This window comes from Hakea prostrata, chromosome 11 (genome assembly GCF_041222555.1).
Source record: "Hakea prostrata isolate BN-2017 chromosome 11, UWA_Hpros_2, whole genome shotgun sequence".
Classification (NCBI taxonomy): Eukaryota; Viridiplantae; Streptophyta; class Magnoliopsida; order Proteales; family Proteaceae; genus Hakea; species Hakea prostrata.
In genome coordinates this window covers 19,185,487-19,204,467 of record NC_142610.1, presented here as the reverse complement: position 1 = coordinate 19,204,467, position 18,981 = coordinate 19,185,487, and the positions used below count along the sequence as shown (strand labels likewise).

The following is an 18,981-nucleotide window of genomic DNA, read 5'->3' as shown; positions in this document are numbered from 1 at the left end:
TTCCCTTGCTAAAATAGGATTATAGAGGAAGGTGGCAATTCGCCACATAGGTTTTAATCAATCCGTCAACCCCATTTTTGAGTTGTCACTTCTGGCTTGGTCTTATACCGGCTATCTTGAACAGGTCTTCTTTGATTAGTTTCTCCTGAAAAGCTTACCAGATATAGAAGACAAAGATTATAACTTGTGACCGAAAGGGACCAAAGAGAAGGGCTTGGAGAAGCTCCTTGTCTCTTGTTCTTATCCATCCCATTCATATTTCATATTACGCAATGAAAGGGCAGAGATTGCTTATCCATACAATTTCTCTTGGCTAGGGTCATCGTTCATGGCCTTAATCATAAATCACTCTTTGTCACGCCTTAGCCAGACCTCTCTTACCTCGTAAAAGTTTATGGCTTTCAGGTCATCACCTCATCAAGCCTGATTTGGACTATTTGACAGTGCAGATGGCTCCAAGAGCATAGCGACCAATTCCATGTTCAAATCCTGTGGGACCCAACCCAGTCAGAGCTCTCCAGAAGCTGTAAAACTCAGACTAAATTACCAAGGAATTGAGAGATACCCGTTTTTGTCTTTAGATGAGAAAGAGACAGAGCTACCCATTGTAGACCAATTCAAAGCTCAAACTTTGAATATCCGAAGAAGAAAAAATTCCCCCTAAATTTACAGGAAAACCAAATTGGATCCTCAGCTGGAATACTCATGGATGTCTCAACAATTTGACTAGTTCTGGTGCCTGAACACAAATCAACCCCCTCCCCCCTTTTTCCCAAAAAAAAAATGGAGGAGAAGAGAAAGGGAAACTCCCTAGACTGTTTTCCAAAGAAGGCTCTTAAGGGACCCATGAGCACTGGGGATAGAGGCAATAAGCTGAAAACTCATGCAATGAGAAAGTACACCAGTAAAAGGGATGTGATTTCCTTACTATAGAGAAGAAACCGCATTGTTTACAATGAAGGCCCACCTTGAGGCATGTATTAATTTAATGTACAGAAGAGAGGTCCCTAAAACCAAAATAAATAACTCAGACTAAAATTGAAGCCCCACAGAGTGGGCCAATAGCCTACATCAGGAAAGAGCACATCCCCGGAACTTTGTTGTTTTTTGTCCTCAAAGCTTCTGTCTCTGCAAGTTGAAGAATCCAAAAACATTAGAACTCTGAGCAATGAAGAAAAACAACATAATTATGGTTGAACTATGCTTGGCATCTTACATTTACAGGCTGTACAAAGCAAATAAGCAAATATGGAGAAGAACGGGATCCTTATGGTTCCACATATGGACCATTTGTCAGACTATTCCCATATGTCACCAGCAGCAAAAAATGGGTACTCAAGCATCATTGTTTGTTGGATTCATCCTTCCATCCCTTCGTAAGCAAATCATAGTTGATTGATGCAAGCTGGGAGAGATTCTGCGTGCCGAAGACAAGAAAAGTGAGAAAAAGGATCCAAGTTTCACGAAAGCATACCATAGTGAAATAAATATAAATAGACATCATCAAAACATAACAGATCAAAAGGAAAATAGGTAAATGAATGTTTTCTCATGGTGGTCATTTCCCCACATAACTAAAATCTTCCTAGCAAGGGTCAGTTTCCTGCCATGGCAATGAAATGCTGAATTTCTAAACACCAATCCCTCCTCCCCCACACCCCCAACCCCACCAAAAAAACAAAAACCACACAACAATAAAAGATGATACTGCTGGATTTCATGATGCCAGTCCCAGAACAGAAACAGACTTTAAAGAACATAACCAAGCAAACACTTCCAATTTCTATCAACCCTCCTGTAAGAATAACCCCCTTAAAATATTTCAAACTGCCAGAGTTCACAATGAAAAAGAGAGGTCTCAACAACTTGGTTTCACAAGTATCAGACAGACTATATAAGACTAAAAAAATTGACCACTTGAACTATCCATAACTGCATGTTATCAGCGAGGCTACATAATACTTGAAAAATTAACCACCTGAATAAATCCCCTAAACCAACTTGAAACAAATTCACAGCTTTGGCCAATAGATGCACAGCTCTGAGAAGGCAGTGATTTAATAAGAACATGGGCAGGAAAGAGAGGGCGTACCCTGCTCATGCAATCTTACTCTTGTTTCCCAAGACTAAAACCCATGACCACTCGGTCAAATTGAAGCAACAATCTTGTTGCATCAAGGAATATGGGCAGGCGGTGTTGAGCATTATATCTAATAGACTAGAACCATAAGTATATCTATGCCAAATAAATAAAGGAATTGATTTGCCACTGAATCACAGAGTTCAGAATTTGATTGTTGACAGCATTAAGCTGCCAATAACAGTTTGTTGGTAGCCACATCATGAATACACATACCTTGAATGAAAAATTACTAAACGAGTAATTGACAGATGATGAACCAGATTCAAATTCAGCAAGACCTCCACATTCATCTCCCTGCTCAATGTTGCCAAAGAAATGGTCAATGCCACAGAATTTTACCAAGGCATAGAATCTAACTTATTAATGTTTTTCACTTCTGAATGCTAAGAGGTAAATTGATTTTTAAAGGCAGTTACCAGTTCCTCCTGGCGATTGCTCAGGCAGCAACTGCTGCCACTCAAGCTACCATTGTCACTGGAATCATCAAATTCACTGGTTGCATCGACATGTTCCTCTGAAGTATTCCACGAATATCGGCTTGTGAAGTAGCTAGTATCAAATGCATTTTCTGAAGCAGGAACAAATGCAGCCTATGAAGAAGGTGCCAATTCAGATCAGTCAAATGTCATGAATGACAAGTAAAAAACCATATAGAAGAAATGAGATAGGACTATAGTGTCCACCTTCTGCCTGGCAAGTGTGTCCCAGTTGATATTCTTGAAGAACGCATGTTGCTTCACCTGGATCATATTTACTCTCATTAATTATAATCCTCTCTAGGAATCAATTCCAACAAAAAATCAAGGCAATAATTAATTTTACCTCTGACGCTCCTTTAGCTCCAAGTCTCTGATGAGGATCTTCTGTCAATAATCTGTGACACAAAATTAAAAGTAACGTTTGGTAACTGACTGACTGTGGCCATGTTGAACATTGCAGTGTACAGTACAAAGACCATCAATAAATAACATGTGACACCACTGGCCTGACAGGGCATGCCAGGTCAACTTTGTCGTCAGCTAATCACACTATTTTAATAAAAAATAGAATATTTAACCCCAAACCCTATTTTGTTGTTCAATGATAAAAAGAGCTAGAACCTTGCTTACAGGGCTAGACTCCAAGTCCTAGGGCTAAGGGGCCTTGGTGTTGAGGGTTAAATCCATGTATGCCCTTCCCTTATGCTTTCTTATTTCTCTTGTTGGAACCTTACTCATGTAAAGGACCTGACGCTGTTTCTACTGCTGGAAGAGTCTTGCTGTTCATCTCCAGACCCCCAATTGATGTGTTATGTTCCTGCTAGTTTCCCCCAATCCAGCTGGTTGCTGTCCAAGAACCTCCTAGCTGCTGCAACCTCTAAGGTTTCACCTCTTTATGTAAAATTCATGTTCTATCTCACCTCCCTTCCGATCATCCATCAATCCACTTATTTATCAGCTAGAACACCTTGAAACCTACATTATCTAACTTCATTCTCCATCACAGTTGCAATCTGACTGCCAGAAATCAACCAAATCTGCAGCAAAGGTAAGCCCCAGCTGAGTGCTATTTTGTCATACAGCATTTACGTTACTAATTTGGAATTTGATGGCATATCTCATAATAAAACATTGGAATCTTAAGAAACTTGCAGCAGTGTTTCAACTACCTAAAGCTTCACCCGATGCCACCTTGATCAGGTATTACAGCTCTCTTCTGGATAGAAACGCTTAAGCTTTTGACTTCAGTCTTTAGTTTCTAATTTAGTTCTTTGAGTATGTTGGAGCTAACCTTAATTTTATCTCTACCTTACAGTCCTTTGATTAGAGTTATTCTAGTTGCTTTTGCTATTTGGAACCCTAGGGCAGGCACTCTAATTTGCTAAATCTGAATCATTCAATTGCTTTCTTTCACTACCAAAAATCATTAGTTGAAGTTTGAAGTTCTCATATAAGTTTATTGGAGACTGAGGACACCTATTGAGATTTTTACCTTCAGCATACTGTCTTACATTACCAGTGTGTTTATAAAAGAACCAACCCTAGTAAACTCCATTGCTTTGCACATGAACAAAACCACCATGCTTCGCTACATATGGGACTGAATTTGAACCAAGCTTGCATTGACGGGGTTGCTATCGAAGTAGGAAATCACTAGTGAACCAAATTTGGGGATCAAGTAACAAACAGACTTAGAATGCTGTGAGAAATTTCAGTTCCTAGCTACCATGGACTTGACCTCCTGAGTTGTAGGTGAAGGACCATCCCCTTTTAACTTGTTAATTCCAAGCTCAGTCACTGCTCTGAAGATTAAATCATCTGGACTAAAATAATTCCCCACAGCCAAAACATACATCAGCTAAGCATCAACATCCTCTCATGGGCAAGAAGAATACCGTCATGAATGTGGTGGCCTTTCACCAGAATAACTGACCAAGCCATGAAGTTGTCACAACGCCTAGGTGATCCAAAGCAGTGCAGAGGGTCAAGAAACAAAGCAACACTTAAAAAATAGCAAGACTACAGTGACTGAACGACTAAGTGACCTTGACAAGAATGCTAAGCCATGCCATAAGGTGCACATTCTCCATGCAGGACAGCGCAACCGCAAAGCTCGAAATGTGGGATGGATCGGCCATAGGAACGGGGTCTTAAAATTTTCTACCAGCTGATTAAGAAGCAGTGCATGCAGAAGAGAGGTTGGTCCAGGCTAGTACAAATACAGAGCTTCGAATGAACTAAAGCAAGTGACAAAGGCTTCCCTTTATTTGAGCACTGATGCAAACACAAATCCGTAACCAGTGAATTAAATAGACCATTGTTTTCAGTACCCATCAGGAACCTACCAACCTCTCTAACACCAAGCTAATGGTAAATGCCGACAGGTGGTAGCCAAGATGCTGCCTACAGTAGTAACAGTCACACAAATTGATGAGAGGGAACAACAATACTTAAAGATCTAAAAGAGTTTGCTCGAACTAGGAATATTTTTGCCCTTGGTAGAAAGGAAATTTTGAAGCAGGTGTGTGAGCCTCATGATCCTAACAGAGGCATACTAACAGTTTATATGGCCAATTCCATATAATAATATATTGTTACAATTTTCTCCTGGGACAGATGTGTCAAGCATGCCGGACATTCATAAATTGGGCTCTAAAAGGACATCATTTTCACAGAGGAAAAAAAAGGAGATCAAAAGAACACAAACTAAAGATGGTGTGTGACTCATTAGATGCACCCAAAAGAAACAACAACTAAATAAAGTACCATCATACCAGTACTCATATTGACCTCAGAACAAGTAAAATCATGTTTGTCAACAATGGTAACAGAAACAAATTCCTTACCGATCAATCAGATCTTCTGCTTCAAGGCTCATCTCTTCAGGCACCCGGGGCCAAGGAATCTTACGATTGAGTATATTGTCAAAAATAGTCTACAAGCAAATAAGGAAATAAACAACCACCTCATCAACACTTAATACTAACAATTTTTGTGAATAAATTCACACACACACCCACAGGAATACAGAAACAACGGTTATACCATTGCATTAAAGAATAATATTGGTTGATAAGAATCAATAAGCTACCAAAAATTCATTCCCACCCACCGCCAAAAAAAGAAAGAAGCTACCAATAACTATTATGAACCCCCTGACTGGACAGAACATTAAGATAACTAGATTCATCCTCATGCTAAAAATCTGCATTGAGTTGCAGAAACGAAAATAGATTAAAAGCCTAATCAGGTACCAATCTTATGAAAAATAAAAAATACAAACAAAAAAAAAACTCCAGAAGCAAAGGAAAGACCTGCGGATGATCTGCATTAAAGGGTGGAATGCCAACAATCATCTCAAAAAGAATAACACCCATGGACCACCAATCTGCCGTTGCCCCTGAGTAAACAAAAGCACATCAAAGGATTAGATATTCTGGAATTGCAAAAATGTAAACAACATTATATTACAAAAAATATATGAGCTAATAAATATACATGGAAGGCACAAACTAGGAGAGCTTTACAAACCATGTCCAGTCCCTAAGAGTATTTCTGGAGCCAAATAATCAGGAGTTCCCACGGCTGAACGTTTTTGCTGTCTTTGCCGCTGATTCAATTTCTCAGATACCGAGAACTGTGGTTCATCTTCTCCAAGCAAAGATGTCCCACTAACTGCAGGACCAGACAAGTCATCCGTGCTGTTGATGAGACCAACCTTTGAAAGTCCAAAGTCTGTCAACTGCTCAGAAGAAAAGCCAGGAAAATGGTAACACTGAGTATAAGGATCGGAGAGATGGGAGGGACCCTATAATTTATTAAGGTTAAATAAAGGGTAAAGAAATCAGTAGCAAACAAGAAGCAAAGCTATTTGACATTGAACACAGTAAACACCACAAGACAGTGGTTGCCCATCATATAGTGCTGTCAGATACCAAGGAAGTAATCAGTTATAAGTATACAAACTAGGAAAAATGACCAAATAAAAAGAATTACATAAAATGTAAATACTGAACAAATGAAAAAATTATGCAATTCAACAGTTTGAATGCATATATTATAGAGAACAAGATCAAGATTGCCATTTCAAAAAGCACACATCTGAAAGCAAATCAAATATGCATACTCCTGATGAAGCAATATTGCTTAGATTTTGTCAAAAGTGGAAATATATTAACCTTGATATGACCATCATGTGCAATCAATAAATTATCAGGCTTCAAATCACGATGAACTACACCTAATGAATGTATGTATTCCAGAGCAAGCACCTGCAAGTACATATAAAAGTCAATAATACATCTAAACAAAGAAACAATACATTTCCTGGAGAATAACTTTGAGCTTACAACTTCAGCAATATATATGCGAGCAACATCTTCATCCAAGCATCCCAAATTCCTCAACAATGAATATAGATCTCCTCCATTCAAGTATTCCATGACAAGATATAAGTTTTCACGACATGTAAAAGAATAGAAAAATCGAACCTGATACAATTCAAATTCAAATTAGATTGAGAAGGAATAAAACTTCTTTTTGAAAGAAATACTTCACTCACTAGACCTGCTCACCACAAATGGATTGCGGACTGAAATCAAGATGTCACGCTCAGCTAAAATACTCTCAACGGCATTCTTACGGATCATATCGGCCTTCTTAAGAACCTGTTAAAACATAATAAATGAATATTAGAGCATGACAGGTGCAAGAAAAGGAAGTGAAAGAAAGTTATCTTTGAAGCAATAGAGCTTAATATGAGCATTGGCACACAGCAGTAGCAGCTAATGAGTAATGCCAGTGCTGATCTACTTATGCCCCCACCCCCCAAGGGCATTTAACTCTGCAAAATTACATGTCAATGGAGCAAGTTAAGGAAAGCCCAAGTGTTAGTGGAGGTGGAGGGATCATTCAGGACCAGAATGGTGGGAAGATTGCAGCCTTCTCCAATTCTTATGGGTTTTTCACTAATTCGGTAGCTAAAATGAGTGCCATACTAGATGCCCTGAGGTTATGTGGTATTTGGTGTATGCAAGGTGATATGTTATTTCAGATTCAGCAATCATTGTTTGTTTGCAAGTCAAATAAAATGGCGTTTTTCGAACTGCTGATACTGGTCTCATGCAGTACTATTTGTCCCATGCTAGGACTCATCATTGAGTTCAATAACAGAGAAAGCAATCAGAGGCTGCTGACTCTTTAGCAACCTCACATGTGGACCATTTTGTAATTCATCATTCAAATCTGGGCATTTTATAAGAAAACAAAGCTCGGTTACCAGTCTTTCGAATGTTATGTCTCTTCTATAGTCGTTTGTCCCCCACCCTCCAAAAAAAAATGTCACTACTGGTACCTGACCCCATCAACTCAACATTTTTGCAACTGTATCATTTCGGTTTAGGCTTTTTAATGCTACTATGTGAGCAGGTATTTTCTTTCCCCAAGTAGGGGCAAGGCAGGTTTGATCCCCCTCTTTGTATTTTGAATTCATATTATATTATTTCAGTAAAGCATACAGTTCTGATTGGCTGTCTTGCGTTTCAAAAAAGTTGTCTAATAGTTGGCATACTGAATCACATATCGTGTTGAGATTTGCAATAGCTATGGCTAAGTTTCTATTTCTGGGTTCATGGATCTGTACAGAGATCTGATTCTCACTGGGCTGGAGGTATTTTCTATTTTTGAAAAGTTTCTAGTTTTTGGCTTTCTGTTTTGGTGGCCAGAATATTCTTTCCTAATCTTTTGTAATCTATCGTAACTACAACTGATAAAAAAAAGGGCCTATGATTCTGGGTAGTCTGTCCAGAATCATAGGGAGTTCTCTTCTCTCTGTTGGTTCGATCTCTTCTACTTCTTTCTTCTTCCATCATCTCTTTTCTTGTTTGGTTATTTGAGTCAGATTTCACACATATATATATGGCAGACACAAACTGCAGATATGAGTGAAAGATAACTTTGAGCAGGCATCAAAAGTATATCTAGCTGCAAACATTAAATATAGATACCTTAATTGCAAAAAGATCGCCTGTTGTTCTCTTCTTCGCCAAGCAAACCCGTCCAAACGCTCCACGGCTGATTCCCTTTATTATTTCAAAGTCATCTATGGAAGTGCGGTCCTTAGAAGAGTGAACAGGGCTTGTTCTCAAGCTACGAACCACATCATCTTCCAAGGGGGCATCTTCATCAATTACAGTGTTTGTTATATCAACCTTCTCATCCTCAACAAGATCACAGAGTTGCAAATATTTTTCCCTGTAGAACCAGAATCACAACTAAATATAGAAGGAACGAGAAGGAAGTTTCAGCACTAAAAACTCTCTTTAAATGAAGGACAAATAACAATCTGCCAGAAGAGCCTAGTGCAAAGCAGTAGCATTGGTAACAATTATGCTATCTCGAAATAACTTAAAAAGTCAAGTATAAGTGTGAACAAATTAAAAAGAGAACCTCTATCAATATAATTTTTCATATCCCATAGTAAAGCATCAAAGGTGTCAGCAAGCACAGCTGATAAGTACCAAGGCTTGTCGTTGCCAGGTCTTGGGATTGAGTTTATTTTCCACCCAAGACTAACAGGTTGGGTTGTTTTTGGGTTGGGTGCGGGGGGGAGTTTTCCTTCTGATGTCAAAACAATGGAAACACACCACAGAAAGTCAGAGGGGGTAAGAAATCTGCAGAGTCAAATACTCACCTAATCAATTTCTCTATTCGTGCTCCGAATGTCTCCACGGTAAGTGCATCTAGTTTCCTATGCTCAACTACAACTCGTAGGTCTTCAAGACAGGAAACCAGATATGACATGGACTGGTCATCATCCATGGGTGGATTTACAGCACATCGAGCAATATCTGCAATTTCATTAATCTGCACCAGTTCAAAATTTGATTAATACCACAGCAACCATCAACATTAAAAAAGTATGAGAAGATAAAGATGTGCATGTCCCGGTCACTATGAACAAGCATCATGTTGTCCTTGATTCTTGTTTTTCTTTTTATGATTCACATATTGTTTTAAAATAGGCACAGAGAAACCAATATTATGCAATACTTGGCATTAAACTGTTCTCCCAAACAGGTAATGCACTCACAACATGTATCCGTAAAGAAAACTAGTTTCCTACCCATCAAACATGTAAAAACTCAGTAAGGAAACTTCCATACTATCAAACATGTAAAATCAGAAAGCTCCACAACATCAGACAGAGTGTGAAGATTTATAATGATGTACACGGTGTGCCAAGCCACTAAAATGCTGCCTCCCAAGCTCAGTGAAGAGGTAGCAAGCTGGTAAATTCTAAATAGGTAAGAGCATCAGCTGCAGGGCCAACATTGTCATATTACCATAAGCAACAGATACCACCTTTCCTATATTTGTCTTAGGACATGTGAATCCACATCTACCATTGATGCAGAATCCCTATGGAAACTCTACTCAGTTCACTTACAGGCCCACTTGATCAATTAAAAATCCGAACAGAAGGAAATAATGGCATTTCGGTAATTAATCTGTAGTTATGAAAAGGGGCTGGTCAAATTGTAAATAATTCGATGAATTAATTGAGAGATAGGAGGATAGAAGGGAATTAATATTCACTTTGTAGGGGCAAATTAGGAACTAAAGAGATAAACTTAGAATTCATGAGGCTAAAGAGTAAAGCAGAGGAAAACTAGTGATTTTGACTATCAAACCACTTCTTCAACCTTTGAAAATGCAGAAAACTAGAACAGGAAATAGAAGAAAACCAAAGTTCCAATCCTTTTAACTCCCTTTCTGGTCATCCATTCAAAGCATAACTTTAGGAGCAATTGATAATTGAAGCTTCTTTTGATCCCAACCAGCATCAAGCCAAAACAAGCAGCAGTAACTTCAGAAGATTCTGCAACGCGACCCAGAGAAGCTGAGAACCAGATTTATTGATTTCAAATTCTGAGAGTCAGGGAAGCACTGGAGGCCAAGGTTCGAGGTTTGAATTGCACCAGAGAAGGCTACCTTTGACCCAAATTTCAGGGTCAATCCTTGGGTATAATGATCCAGTATATGAAAGTACCACTAGAATTATCAACAGGACACACAAAACAAAGTGATGAAATAACCAGGGAGGAAGACGTAAATAAAGAAAAGCGAAGTAAGCAAGAGTTACAAAGGGTATTACCCAGAACAAAGACTACACCAGCAACAACAAGCCTTGTCCCAATTAAATGGGGTCAGCTACATGGATCCTTGCATACCAACCAGCTCTATTTGAGGCCATACTAGATACAAGGTCTAAGCTATACATAACCTTTCTCACCACTTCTCCTTAGCTTATTGTATGTTTGCCCCTAATTCTTCTAATTCCTTCGATCTGGATAAGATCAGTACCCAGGATAAAGAATGAGAGAAGAAGATTTGAACTTGGGAGAAACTGAGAAGACAAGGAACCAATTGCACAACATGTGAAATCAAGACTAAGAACCAATTGCACAAAATGTGAAATTAAGACTAAGTACTGGAGGGAGACATCTGAGACATGATTTCTCCTTCTACTCAAGTTTAATTGATTTAGGAGGCGGAAATGGAGTGTACTCTCTCAAATAATAACATGTAGCACTTTCCAAAAAGTGTAAATACTTGAGGTAAAAAAATAAAACTAATTATCATATATTTCAAATTTTAGGAAGTGATTACTGCTATATCACTCAAAGCCTCGAGATCTCGAGTCCCGACAGATTTGAAGAGCCCCAAAACTTCAGGGCAAATGAGACCACTTTTATTTTCTATTTCCTTCATAGTTCTCTAGAGATCTCTATTGTGATATTAATATCTTACAGAACAATGAAGTTTTCCTTTATTGTTAGGTTTCAGCATTAATAGAGTTATCCCACCCATGATGATTATCTTGCCATCACCCTTTTTCTGCTATAACTGAAATCATGCTTAGGTTCACCAAGTCTTGACTTCTTTTCTGAAGCAAGCAAAAACAAAAACCATAACAGAAAAGAGAGTGAAGAATCAATAAATGGAGATACCTGTGGAAGATCTTCATGCTCAGCATATGGACCCTTTCCTGCCAATAGCATGTCAAAATAAGTGGCCCTTGGAGTCAATAACGGAGATCGAGGAGTCATGCTACCCGCAGATGAAGTTGTCATCCCATGATCAGATTTAGGACCAAAACGAGTTCTACATGACATTGATGGTGGACCCTTTAAGTCATCCACTAAAACAAAATCAGCAGCTTCGGGAAGGCAGTCAAGCATGTCTTCTGAACCCCTATGAGACCAATCACTGAGTTTAGGAGATAGACCATCAGATTCTTCTGTAATGCTCGAATTTGAAACCTTACCAACATCAGGGCTTCCTACCATATTCTGCAAATCCTTGTGTGAGAGAGACTCTACCATTTTTTCAAGAGTCTCTGCAATCCTCATAAGACGCTCGTTAACGCTTAATCCATTCTGATCACACCTATCAGCAATTGCACAAATTCTTGAATGATCTTCTACATGAGAAGTTGGAACTTCCTCCTCACAAATGCGACAAATGATCGAAGTATCATCGTAAAGATTCTGCTGATCACCCCAGTAGCCCCATGACATCTTGTGCTGGTGCTTGGTTTGTGAAGCATGTCCAGGTGAATCTTTGGCAGCAGGAGGCTCAGGAGGCCTAAATGTCCCCCCAACTGCATCAGAACTTTCTTTCCTGTTCTCTAGCATCTGCAAGGAAGCTACCCGTTCAGGCTTCCCTGGAATAGCTTCTCTCTGGGTTCTTGCAGTTGCTGATGGAAGTTTTCTCCAAGAAGATATCCGGTCCCTACTTGCAGGGGATTCAATGTTCTTTGGAGATTCTGCAACAGGAGATGGGGTAAAAATGGGCTGAGTGACGTGCTCTCTCTTCCAATCCAAGCCATGTTGCTCTTGACTATAAGATTTCCTGGCAGAGGCTGTCTTTGAACCCTTAGCAGCATTTAAGCCCTTCCCCTCCCTTCCTATGCCTGATGGAACTTGTTTATTCTCAGCAGAATACAAAACTCTAGATTGACGAAGACCAACTACATGCTCATCCTCAGCTAATCCACTTTCCTTGTGGAACTGCAACAATCTGGTACACCTGGTGAGGGTGAAAAGCATTCGTGTGTGCAGCTGCTTAAGCACGCCCATAGGAAGCTCTTGACGTCGATCATCCAAATACTGAACTATCCCTTCACACTGAAGCCAAAACTCTCCAGGAGACATAACAGCACAGCGGCGTGCTAGAACCAACAAATCCTCAATTGTTTCCTGCCAATCAGGATGAGTTTCTGCATTTTTTTCCAGAATTCCAACCAAATCTCCAGCGAAGATAGCTAGATCAGAATTCACTTCTTCCTTTGCCTTGTCAAATTTTGCCCGTATGACAACTAAGACCTCCTATACAGAACACAGAATGTTAAGAACATCAAAGAACACCTGAAGCACCATTCCACATAAGTGCATAACCATGAACATATGCAAAGCAACACATCAAAAATCATCCATGGAAACAGTTTAAAAAAAATGAACCAATTCTCTTATCCAGTAAATTAATAATAATAAAAATTGCAAGCAGAGACAACACCATATACCTCTAGATTGTTTAACCCTCGAGGCTTCCAAAATGGATAAGGCCTTACACCTTTGGAGTTCAATTCATGAGAGAAGCTCTTAATATCACCAGGAAACCTTTTCCTAGGAGCACTTGTAAGCCGAAGTAGCGCTTGCAAACGGGGAGACTCAGACTCCTTCGGCATATCACAATCATATGAAGTCTACAGATGCAAATACATAAACAATTCAGTTTGTGGTTAAAGATAATAAAAGTATCAAACTCTAGTCAGAAGTCCGAACATAGCCAATGCGGGCAGTACATAAACCCAAAAAAGTAGAAGGAATCAACAATACCTCTGGAGTACAAACATCTGTACTTTTCAAGCCTCCAGAGTTGCCCCATGAGGAATTACACTGCCCTGGAAAAGAGATCAAGGAATTGGATGGATCAATTGGTCAATTAACTTATAAACCACAGAATTTAAAATGCATGAAGAACAAATATTAGAAGCTAGATAGCACATAAGGCTTCTCTCTACAGAGGAACCGTAGACAAAGGGCAAAGAGAGGAAAGAAGGGAGTAATGATTGTCAAACACAAGTGCATGGAGCACAGCAAGATGTCTAAAAGAGTAAAAGACAACAGAAATAAATAAACAAACTTAGGAACCATTTTCAAATAGATAATTACATAAAGTGAAAACAAAATGCACCGATTTATCATATCAGTTTTTCTTCCACAGATCCATGAGTAAAATAAAGGTATCAAAAGAGTTGCTACTATTAACATTTGGTCTATAAAAAGAAGATCATTTGTCTGTAGGAGGTGGGGTGTTGGGCAGTTAAGAAGTGCTATATAGCACAGCATTGAGTTGGAGAGGTAAAGATGCTAAGATGGATACGCATCAAATCTAGGAAAGATAAAGTGAGGACCGAACACATTAGGCCAGATGTGGAAGTTGCCTCAATAAGTGACAAACTCGAAGAATTCCATCTGAGATGGTTTGGTCATGTGCAATAGAGGGCCTTGCGATGCCACTGTAAGGATGAGTGATGATTGAAGGAGCTGAAAGAGCAAGGACAGGCATAAAATGACCATAGGAGATGTTGTGAAGAATGAAATGCACAAACTTGGGTCTTGTGACCTCAGACAGAACCTATTGGAGGACAAGGATCCACATTGCCAAAACCATGCAATTTAGTTGTTCCTAATGTCTTAGGCTATCCTCTTCCCTCTTACTATCTTTGATCATTTAACATTTTTCACTTTCTGTTTCTCATTTCATCTGTGTACAAAAGGATCTAATTGTCTGTCTAGCAACTAATTTCTGCTCCTGAAACTTCATTTCAGTCACCAAACCAAAATCAAATATAAAACTGAAATTTTCACATCAGCAGAAATAAAGATGGAACCTGAAAAACAACAGCTGTCAGTGCAGTCGATGCTGTGTGCTATGCCCATGCTCACCAGAAGGTCATGAGGTTGAGCCTTCTGGCCATTAGTTACCCACCCACCCAGCCCTGCACCCCACCCCCACCCCCCAAAAAAGAAAAACACACACACAACACACACACACAACTTTACCTATCAAAAAAATAACATTCAGTAAACTAAACGATAATTGTTATTTGCTAGAGGAACTCTGGATATGGTTTAGTTTGCGAAGGAGACAACTAAATTGGAAATGGTTAACTGACATGCCAGATACTCTCCTAGACTTTCCCAATAGAGAACACAGCCACATAACAATCAAGACCTGGTTGTTTCCATCCTTAGATTTAAATGGCCGCTAGTCCATTTTGAAACCTCAGTGCAACTTCTGCCAGTGAGAACACCAGTCCACTATCAGGCAAAGTATGCAGGAAATCTTGTACTATGAGAGATTGACTAATCCGAATACAGAACCACTAGGAGAGAAGGAACTCGTACTATAAAAAGTTTGTATTTTGTTGTTGCTTATATGTAAAATCTTTAGGCAAGGTTCCCTGAACAGCCCACCTAGGGAGCCCTCTTCTAGGGTTCACTTAATTATGCCACATATAAGGGTGATGGGACAACTCTAACAGTATAGCCATTTGATAGACAGAAAGAAAATGGTTCGGATTGCCTGTGCATGAAGTTACAATCCAAATTCAATCAAACATCATTCCATGTAGTGCAATTTTGCATAGTATTTTCAGATGTCCATTTGTCTCCAGCCATTTTTCGAAGACTCCTTATCCTTGTCAATCTGAAATCTTCATTTTGCCATGTAGCCAACAGCTTTGGTTCAAACTTGACATGAGAATAAGGGGCCTGGGGTCCTACATACCCACAAATTTTGGACCCACCTGATCTACCATAAGACACGTAGCAAGACCACGCAGGAAGGCCATGATAGGCTGCTCTACTATCTGCATCAGTTCACCAAGGAAGACCTTCCTAGGTGACTACTATTTGCAACATGGCAGTTCAGATGAGGCCAAAATTTTGTACGCAAATAGGTCCCAAGGTCCCCTACTCACACACCAAATTTCATTCAAAATGTACTTGGTCGTCTGTGAAATAGATCCAAGGAACTTTTCCTCTTTTTAGAATCTACTGGAATTATGCAACTTCGAAAAAGTTGAAAATAAATGGAAGTCTGAAATTGATGGAAAGAAAGTCAGAGATAAATGTGGCATATGATTGAATTTGGCTTTGAAATTTGACACATGGCAAATCCAAGTGGAACCTTAACATTCAAAGGTTACAATTCCCAAATCACCTTACTACATGACAAAGTAGGTGACCATGAGTAAAGGCTTTCATAAGTGGGCAGTGGGCTATGTTTTCCTACAATATAAATGGTCACCAAAGAGTTATGCAAAATATCTGAGGGGGAAAGAAGAAAAAAAAGAAGAAGAAACCACGGTAAATGAGAAATCCATGTCATTCAACGGACCAAGATAGTGCCAAACATGGAATTTATGACCAAGTAATGCATTTTCAATAAATAAGATTATGATTTCCAACAGCAATGGGAATATACTGTTTAGTCATGTGAAGCATATTTTGTGTAAAAGCAAAATCATAACTCTTTTCAGCTGTAAATAAAGAGGAAAAAATGCTTAACCCTCATTCCACCCTAAAATTCCTTTATTTTTCTCCCATCAAATCCAAGAAATAACTAATCATTAAAAAAAAAAAAAAAAGCTTCCAGGGTAACTTTGTTTCAAGTTATCCATTACTTCAATGGCTGAAGGTTCCCCTCTTATTTTGGCAATTCACCCTTCAGGAATCAGAGGACACTGCACATTAAACCTCTTCATCAATTGGAATTATGCATCAACTATTACGGATGAAAAATTAACCTTGTTCCTCCGGTGTTTCTTGAATGTTATCTTACACACTGAACAGCCAAACACACTAGAAATCTCTAGATAGCACAAAAATGTAGAAATTTTCTTGCTTCAAATTCTACAGTGCCCCAATCAATTTAAAAGATTGTTAAGATTTTTGCCCTGCTACCAGGATTTGATAAAATGGTTCAACACATGAACCCAGTCATGAATACAATGAACTCTGATGTTTTGTGAGAATTTACTTACTGATCACCAGAAGGCTTCCAATACAATACGAACTAGTTTTCCACAAAAAGCCCAGTTTTCAATTCCCCTTCAAACATAACACAATTCTTCCCGAATATAATAAACCCTCCACTTTGATGTCCACAAGTGACACTTGCAACTGCCTAAAACTCAAAAGAAGCAAACAGTTTCAAACTCCCATCCCACAATAGCCACATATACAACTTCAGTTATTATATTAGTTGCTATTTTAGGAATATAACTCATTACTAATCCTCCAAAGAGGAAATAACCTGGAAAGTCGAAGCAAAAAGTGCAAAACTGTCCCACCATACTATCATTCCTCCAAAAAGAAAAAAAATATATGCTTTTGCAAGATTCATTACCTTCTGATAACCAAATCCTACATACCCAAGCTGGTGAATGATTCAGAAGACCAAAAATATAATAAGACTCATCAAACAACTGAAAGAATATATATATTCAAAAGAAACTCTTTGCAACTGCTCAGTTCAGACTTAATGAATGCTGCCATTAGGGATAGCTATGAGAATAAAGTGCTTCAACAAAGAAACTAAATCAATCCCCATGGTGACACCCATCTATCCCCAATCCCACAAACTTTCAATAGAGAAAGGAGCTTCTTTATACTATTAACTATTTTATCCAAAAGATAATACTAATCCATTGGCACCATATACATTAGACTAAATTTCTGTTTGTATCTTGAACGAAAAATCATAAACATAGTGCAGCCAAACTCTCAATGTTATTTGTTCCTGAAATTCCTAAACTTCAGCGACTTCTAATTGAGCATTCAATCGCCGAACGGTCAAACATACGGAGCTTTTCCAGTACTTGGCTTTTTTGCATTTTTTTTCCATCCAGCTATTTGAGTGCACATGTTGAGGAGAATATCCTCAAATTGGCTGATCTTATGACAGAAATACGAACCCAGGGCAATATAGTAATGGTAGTAACAGAACACATCATGTAAAAGGAACTTGATTTTTGTCATATACGCAATTGGTTGTTCGTTTTGTTATTCAATCTTGCTATTTACTCGATTAACTGCACATTACAGCCTTACTGTTTCTCCGGGCATAAATCTTTCCTAAATTGCACTATTGGACATATTCAAATTCACTAAAAAAAACTAAGTGGACAAAAGCAAACTCAGCCACTTATAGCAGAATGCAAATGTAATAATCATAGTACTTATCCACCAAAGATATTGTGCCCTTCTTGCATAGATTAGTAAACATCTCTAAAACAGTGAAATAAACAATAAAGTACCCCAAAGGTAATGACCACGATACATCCATACCCATTTCGGTTGAGGCACCAACATTCTGAAGACGAGATGAGACCTGAACATTTGGACTTTGGTCTCTCGACTGTGCACTCTCAATTGACATGCTATCACTATTAACACCACTGTCCAGCCAACTACCAGGGGACACATTGTCATGAGAAGTCATGTTACTCATTTTCTGAGCATCCTTCTTTCCAGAACTCCTCCTTCCAGTAGCAGCAGACGACGAAGCAGAAGAAGAACAGCCATCAAGCCTTGATAGATTACTAGCCCCAATAGTAGACCCTTTATCCCCACGATACCCATAGAAGCTCTCCTGCGGCAGTGGCCCTGATCTCGTCTTAATCCGATTCAAGCCAAGGGATGATGCAAGAATTGGTGAAACAGAAGAAGGCGCCTCTTTTGTATCGGTAACATTTCGCGAATTCGCAGCAGAACTTTGCTTTAATGGAGTTTGAGCATCTTTCCCTTTAACATCCTTCTTCTTTTGCTGCGGCGACTGCTGCTTACCACCATCTCTCACGTTCGTCTGTCGACAAACAGAACCAAAGCTTCCGCTGCTACTCCCGATCTGCTCTTCCTTTACGGATTTAACCTTCTTCTTCTCCGATCTGGGCGTAGAATCAGAATTTGCAGTTTTAGGACTGTTTGATCCATCGTGACTTGACGAACTTGATTTCTTTGAAGAGAAAAACCTTCCTTTGAAAACCATGTTTTTCTACCAAGTTTCAGTTTATTCTTGCAGCCCTACCAGAGATGCAGGGCTGCTGAATCAAATCATGGGGGAAAAAATTGAATCTTCAGAGAGAAATTGCCCTAACTGAGAAGTAGAAAGAAGAAGGCGAAGAAGGAGAAGAAGAAGAAGAAGCGAAAACGGGTTTTCCTGGTAGAGACGAGAGAGCAGAACGGCTTCCAGGTGAGGTAAGCGAGAAAATGGCATGACTGGATA

General features: G+C 39.1%; 1 protein-coding gene across 1 annotated transcript; it reads right to left on the bottom strand.

Annotated features, from left to right (window-relative positions):
- Positions 1–168: 168 nt before the first annotated feature.
- On the bottom strand, positions 169–18,974 carry LOC149000624 (putative serine/threonine protein kinase IREH1). Its single transcript, XM_089141107.1, has 18 exons — positions 18,045–18,974; positions 13,524–13,588; positions 13,208–13,390; positions 11,634–13,013; positions 9,314–9,486; positions 8,628–8,874; positions 7,197–7,289; positions 6,972–7,112; positions 6,801–6,893; positions 6,154–6,364; positions 5,937–6,022; positions 5,469–5,557; positions 2,966–3,017; positions 2,827–2,883; positions 2,560–2,733; positions 2,357–2,437; positions 1,217–1,417; positions 169–1,128 (listed from the first exon to the last, which is right to left on the bottom strand). Exons 1-17 carry the CDS (start codon positions 18,742–18,744, stop codon positions 1,343–1,345), a joined length of 3,900 nt encoding a protein of 1,299 aa, XP_088997233.1. The 5' UTR covers positions 18,745–18,974; the 3' UTR covers positions 169–1,128; positions 1,217–1,342.
- Positions 18,975–18,981: the final 7 nt, after the last annotated feature.

Bases quoted from the DNA above. Each gene is read 5' to 3' on its own strand.
- LOC149000624 (XM_089141107.1), bottom strand. From the start codon at position 18,744: ATGGTTTTCAAAGGAAGGTTTTTCTCTTCAAAGAAATCAAGTTCGTCA. The intron at 6,023-6,153 runs GTTTGTAAAGCT...TTGTTTACTCAG, and splicing joins ACTCTTAGGGACTGGACATG to GGGCAACGGCAGATTGGTGG. The intron at 2,884-2,965 runs GTAAAATTAATT...AATATGATCCAG, and splicing joins GAGCTAAAGGAGCGTCAGAG to GTGAAGCAACATGCGTTCTT.